The sequence below is a fragment of the Diuraphis noxia genome, unplaced genomic scaffold (assembly GCF_037042655.1).
Source record: "Diuraphis noxia isolate RWA-SAM2 unplaced genomic scaffold, SU_Dnox_SAM2 contig0001, whole genome shotgun sequence".
Lineage (NCBI taxonomy): Eukaryota > Metazoa > Arthropoda > Insecta > Hemiptera > Aphididae > Diuraphis > Diuraphis noxia.
The window spans coordinates 106,670,477-106,677,213 of NW_028301711.1; the positions used below are offsets into that span (position 1 = coordinate 106,670,477).

The 6,737-nt window shown below is 29.6% G+C and overlaps 3 protein-coding genes across 3 annotated transcripts; all 3 read left to right on the forward strand.

Moving 5' to 3' along the window:
* Positions 1 to 760: 760 nt before the first annotated feature.
* Positions 761 to 1,396, forward strand: LOC149063217 (uncharacterized). The gene has a single exon (XM_089215573.1). It carries the CDS (start codon positions 761 to 763, stop codon positions 1,394 to 1,396), a length of 636 nt encoding a protein of 211 aa, XP_089071699.1.
* Positions 1,397 to 1,733: 337 nt separating this feature from the next.
* LOC149063218 (uncharacterized) lies at positions 1,734 to 2,486 on the forward strand. The gene has a single exon (XM_089216582.1). It carries the CDS (start codon positions 1,734 to 1,736, stop codon positions 2,484 to 2,486), a length of 753 nt encoding a protein of 250 aa, XP_089072708.1.
* A 21-nt stretch (positions 2,487 to 2,507) lies between these two features.
* LOC149063219 (uncharacterized) lies at positions 2,508 to 3,433 on the forward strand. Its single transcript, XM_089216583.1, has one exon. It carries the CDS (start codon positions 2,508 to 2,510, stop codon positions 3,252 to 3,254), a length of 747 nt encoding a protein of 248 aa, XP_089072709.1. The 3' UTR covers positions 3,255 to 3,433.
* The last annotated feature ends 3,304 nt before the right edge of the window (positions 3,434 to 6,737 follow it).

Here is a 6,737-nt window from a genome sequence, read left to right on the forward strand (position 1 = left end):
ATATATATATTATATATAATTATTTTATTTTAATAAACGTATGAAAACCACATCTATATCTTCCTTCATTCATTTCTCGAGTTTTATCAATAACCATAAACCCATAATCGCTTTGATTCCAACATAAATGAGAAATTTTCCGAAATTCTGAGAAATCCATATCTGTCGACGAATGATCATTGAATATATGACGTAAATTCATATCATCTTGTTTCAGAATTATTAAAAAGTTTGAGTTATCTCTTACCAACTGTTTTGATATTTTAGAATATGTTTGTGCTAAATAAAATACAGAGCTAGCACCTGAATGTCTACAGATGCTAAAGTATTCTCTAATAACAGACTGTGAATCACATATTACATCATAAAAAATTATAATAGAATTTTTCTTGGTTAAGTTTGGTTTTATAACTTTATCTGCGTTTGTGAATATGAACAAATTAGCACCTTGTATATCATCCATTATTTTTTTTAACAAAACATATTTTTCTTGATTAGAGGTTTTAGAGTATAAATAGATATTTTCAAATCTTAACCCGTTTTCATGTGTGATTAGATTGTACATTATATTTGTTTTACCCGATCCACTAGGACCAACTAATATAGCACGTATAGTATCAGGTAATAACGAACCATGTCTTGATGGTTTTTTTGATATTTGTACATCTACGTTTATTATTTCTAATTTATCTTTCTGTTCAATTAAATTCATTTTCTTATAAATACTCGAAGATTTTTATTTTATATTCAGTTATTGATGATGCGTTCAACTCGAAAGTGTAAATCGAAAAAGACTGGTAAAGGTATTGTAAACTCTCTTATAAATAGTCTTCCGTTTGAATCCCATGTTCCAGGTTATCAGTTTTGTGGGCCAGGTACGAAATTGAAAAAGAGACTAGATCGCGGTGACAAAGGAATAAACCCATTGGACGCTGCTTGTCGTGATCACGATATTGTGTATGCAGCGAGTAAAAATTTAGACGATAGACATAAAGCTGATAAAGTGTTAGAAAATCGTGCCTGGGAAAGATTTAAAGCAAAAGACACTCCTAGAAAAGAGAAATTGGTAGCGTACGCGGTAACAAACGCGATGAAAGCTAAAAGAAAAATAGGAATGGGTTATAAAAAGAAACGTGCTACAAAAATAAAAAATCTCATGATAGCAGTAAAGAAAAAAAGAATGTCTAAGAAAAAAAATGGTAGCAAAAGACTGATTTTACCACCGAGACAAACAGGAGGTGTAATTCCCTTAATACCTATATTTGCGGGATTGTCAGCACTTGGTAGCTTAATGTGTGGAGGTGCTAGTGTGTATAATGCAATTCAAAATTCAAAAAGAAAAAAGGGTAGTGGTCTAAATTTAAACAAAAACAAGGTATGGAAAAAAAACTGTTAAATACGCTACCTGACAGACCACTTTCGTCAGAAGATATTATAAAATGTATAACTAAGTTGAAAATCAATCATTTCCGTGGAGTGTTTTCACGTGATAACTTACCTAAAAAACCGTATGTAAATGAATGTGGTATATTAAACTTGGACATATCTTCAGGCGTTTGGGTAGCGTTTCATAATAATAAAGATTAAGTCATATATTTTGATAGCTTTGGTGATTTACCTCCACCAATTGAATTACAACGTTATTTTAAAAAGTTTAAAATAGTTTATAACTATTCTAACTATCAAGACTTCAATACATTCAACTGTGGGCATTTATGTCTTGAATTTTTACAATGCATGAATCTATTACACTTACTTTAACTGGAAAATCGACTGAATTGACTGCAAATTATTTTCCATCTCTAAACGTTTACGAGGATTCAGAAATAGCTTTGTTATCTTTGCAAACGTTCAATTCATTTCCAAATATTATAAATCCAATTAATAACCGACTGAAAATAGAAGTAATTCCTTCAAAGAAACATAACATAAAATATTGCAGTTTTGAATTTAGTTTGAAAGATGGATGCTATGAAATAGAAGATATTAACAATTATATTGCAAAAGAGTTACTCCGAATTAATAAAGACTATGGAACACAGATAACATTCAGTGTACGTATTGATCCTGTTGATTTTAGAACGTATATAAAATGCAATGGACTACTTAGGTTCGATATTCCATATAGTATAGCACCTGTTTTTGGGTTTAAAAAGATACAATGTGGACCGTTTCATGAAGATCGTCGATCGGATAAAGCGGCCAATTTAAACACGATTAATTCTATAAAAGTATTGTGTAATATAGCACATGGGTCATTCAATAACCAACTTCAAAGTCATTCGATATATGAGTTTTTCCCGATTGGGAGAACAGGAACAAAGGTTGTTCAATCTCCGTCAAACCTTATATATTACAGATTAAACAAAACAGATATTAATTCAATAACTGTTAAGTTAGTTGACCAAAACAATAACCCAATTGACGATTTTAACGAGACATTGACAGTTGTTCTACATATTAAACGTCGCGGATCTCATTATTAAATTTATATCTTAGATTTTGTAATGTATGAGTCAGTTACTTTAAGTTTAACTGGGAATGCTACCATATTATCTGTAAATTATTTTCCGTCTATAAACCTTTACGAGGACTCAGAAATAGCTTTGTTATGTTTACAGTCATTTAATTCATTCCCAAATATTAATGAAAATAATAATACATTTTCTATAGAAATAGTTGACGATGAAAACAATAATGATATGATGCCTATGATGTGTCATATTAAATTGGAAGAGGGATATTATGAAATTGAAGATATTAATCAACGAATTAAGAAGCAAATAGATGTCTATAATAGTGAAAACTTAACCAAATTAAGATTCGAAATTTCGGTTGATCCTAATGATTTCAGATCGTATATAAAATGTAATGGGATACTACACTTTGAGATTCCATATAGTATGGCACCTGTATTCGGTTTTGAAAAAAGACAATATAAATCAGAGTATGCAATTCATCGATCGGAAAAAGCAGTAAATTTAAACACAATTAATTCCATAAAAGTATTGTGTAATATAGCTCAAGGATCATTCAGCAACCATCTTCAAAGTCATTCGATTTACGAGTTTTTCCCGAGTGGAAGGACAGGATCTAAAGTAATTCAGTCACCGCTAAATTTAGTATATTACAAATTGAATAAAACAAATATTGATTCGATAACCGTTCAGCTAGTTGATCAAGATCATAATCCGATTGATAATTTTGGTGAGGCATTGACAATCGTGTTACATATTAAACGTTACGGATCTTGATATGGGATTAAAATTCAATATAAATCCGCTACTTCGGATCAGTTCAACTAGTCATAAGACTAAAGTGGTATCGGTAACATCAAATAAAGTAAAAAAATTGACGTTGAAAAATAAAAAAATTTTGCAAGCTCTAGGTTATCAATTAAAACAGAATGCCTGAAAGTGATATTTTAGATATAAGTTCACGGTACGAGACGGATTCTAAAATAACGAAAATTGAATATCATTCATATACACCGTACACAACATCGTTTAATAATAATGATGAAATACGGATATCAGTACAGCAAACAGATGTTTATCCGTATCTACATGAGAGCTTTATTTATTTAGAAGGAATAATATCTGATCCTGATAAAGTGGAACTGTGTATTAATGGTTATTCATACCTCTTTGAACAAATTCGATTAGAAATAAATGGAATAGAAGTAGATAGCACACGTGTTCTTGGAATCACAAGCTCGCTGAAAGGATTCTTATCTTGTACACCAGATAACTATAATTGTTACGAAAATTCTGGCTGGAATTTTAAAAATGGATCACAAATAACAAACGATAAAGGTGAATTCAGTGCTTGCATTCCATTGAAATATTGGTTAGGTCTGTTTGAAGATTATAAAAAAATATTAGTAAATTCAAGATTGGAATTAATATTAACTCGAAGTCATACTGATTTAAATGCGTTAAGCCTTAAAAGTGATGTAGTTGCTGCTTTAGGTAAAGTTGTATTAAATAAAATAGTCTGGAAGGTTCCGCATATTACTGTTGATGATGAAGAAAGGTTAAAGTTATTGAAACTTGTAGAAAAAGAAAAAAGTTTGTTTATTCCTTTTAGATCTTTCGAAACTTTTGAATATCCTGAACTCGGAACTACTAAAAAAGTAGTATGGAACTTGAAAACCGCTTCAAAATTAGAAAAACCACGATTTATTATAATTGGATTACAAAAAGGTCGTAAAAATACAATAACAAAAGATTGTAGTATATTCGACCATTGTAGTCTAACGAACGTTAAAGTATTTCTAAACTCGATTGCATATCCGTATGATAATTTGAATTTAGATTTTTCAAAAAATAATTTTACATTATTATATGATATGTATACATCATTTCAAGAATCGTACTATGAAAAAAGTATACGGAACCCTATATTGAGTCCATCTACTTTTCTATCAAACGCACCCATCATAGTTATTGATACTTCAAAACAGAGTGATTCGGCAACAGCCTCAGCAGTGGATGTTCAATTGGAAATTGAAGCATCGGAATCCCTTACAGGTGTAACTGCTTATTGTTTATTAATTCATGATTGTATTGTAGAATATGTACCTTTTACTAGAGAAGTAAGAAAACTTGTGTAATTTTATTGAACAAAATAAAAAAGTTTATTAAATAATTTGTGTTCTTTACTTGAAATATAATTTTTATAAAAATTAGCGATATTTGATTGAAAATTTTTTAAAAAAACCGTGGAAAAGCTGGCTGTGAACATACAAATATATACTACTGAAAAACAAAAAAAAAAATCTTATAGGTTTACACAAAATGTTTAAAAAAGCGTATATTATGTACGTACATTCAGTAACTAAAAGCAGACTGAGGTGTACCGTGTGCGGACAAGATATATGTTGTGGGGGTAGCTGTTACCTTGCTGTAATATATTTATTTATTGCTGTACGTGCCTATGTGCGAGTCACCTTAGTGGAAGAGGATTAGCGGGGATACATTTATATATGACGCGTACAATAACAATGATGTGTGTACAATAATAATGCTGCACGTACAATATTATTTTTCTTAAAATGTATAATATTTGTTTAAACATGATACTTACATTAGTTTTAAGAATAATTAGAAGTGGACGGAAAATATTCAACCAAATTTCATTTGCACTGGATCCGAAATTGGCACTACGGTGGTTTTCAATAGTTGATAATTTTTTATAATCGTAATGTATACCTAAGGAATCTAAAAATACATTTTTGCGAACAATTTTTTTTGTTTTTATAGGTAAATCATACTTATGTGCTGTAATATTATTTTTTTCGCATTTTAATTCTAATATCATATAAATTAAATTATTCCAATAATTGTTACTCACCATCGGTTTGTTGCGGGTTATGCTTTTTCTAGAAATTTTCTTTTTCCAGAAATCATGTCCGCTATCACAAATAATGTTATACACTTTCTCATACAACTCACGTAATAATACTTTGAAATCAAAACCGGAATACGTAGCAATTTCATCAACTAACCATAGTATTTCACATTGGTTTGTGCTCAGTTCGCCGACACCCAATTCGCCGACACCCGGTTTTTTGATAAAAAAACCAGTTTTTAATATTTTTTAAATAGCCCAATTCGCCGACAACAAATGATATTGGCGACATGCTACGGCGGTATTGCAATAAAACTATAATACTATCATAAGCTGTAAATGTATTTTATCGTGTGTATAAGGTACCTATCGGCTATCGCACGTTATGATATCTGTAAACTTATTTGATGGTGAGTATAAGATAGTTATTATAATTATTATAATTATAGGTATCTATCACATGATAATTGACATCCATCAATATATTATAAATATATATATATATATAATATAAGTCCACTGCGCAGTTTTCAAATAATGATTATGATTTTAGTTTGCGATTATATTTCATGGCGTTAGGTACTGCAAAAAAATGTATTCATACATATACATATTATTTTAATTTTTCCGTATATCACAAATAATGTTAAACACTTTCTCATACAACTCACGTAATAATACTTCGAAATCAAAACCGGAATACGTAGCAATTTCATCAACTAACCATAGTATTTCACATTTACCAAATTTACGTTTTATAATTTCAAACCATTTCGAACTATTTACCAAATGATAATTTTTGCAAAACTTAGCCTTTTTTATCTTGCATTTCTGACACAGGTCTGATATAGTACAATTTATACCACATGTTACATTTAATTTTTCTTCAGATGATTTTTTTAAAACGATGTGTAATATTTCATTGACTGAATAAAATAATAATGTTACATATCATACCATAATATAATATAAAATATTCTTACATGATTGGAAATCCATTATGAAGTTTAAGACTCTTTGAATCAATTTAAACAAAGATTTGTTTGGTTTTTGCGAAGATTATAAACGGATATAAAATTAATTAAAATATAGATGCTGATATCAGGACAGTTGAATACGAAGTGATTTAAATTAATAATAATAATTTTAGTGGTATGAATGAACTCATATAAGAGAGAATGACCCAATTTATCGGGAAGGCGTCTTCAGTTTGGAGGGATACCGTAATACCATGAATTTCATCTCACGCTATGTAAAATATTATAATATTCTTAATTATAATACATATGATTTGGTCATAAGTCTGAGAAGAGTACAATTATATGGTGTGTACAATAATATGGTGTGCAGTAATATTGATAACTCGATTACTGTTCTTCCTCCTG

Bases quoted from the DNA above. Each gene is read 5' to 3' on its own strand.
- LOC149063219 (XM_089216583.1), top strand. From the start codon at position 2,508: ATGTATGAGTCAGTTACTTTAAGTTTAACTGGGAATGCTACCATATTA.
- LOC149063217 (XM_089215573.1), top strand. From the start codon at position 761: ATGCGTTCAACTCGAAAGTGTAAATCGAAAAAGACTGGTAAAGGTATT.
- LOC149063218 (XM_089216582.1), top strand. From the start codon at position 1,734: ATGCATGAATCTATTACACTTACTTTAACTGGAAAATCGACTGAATTG.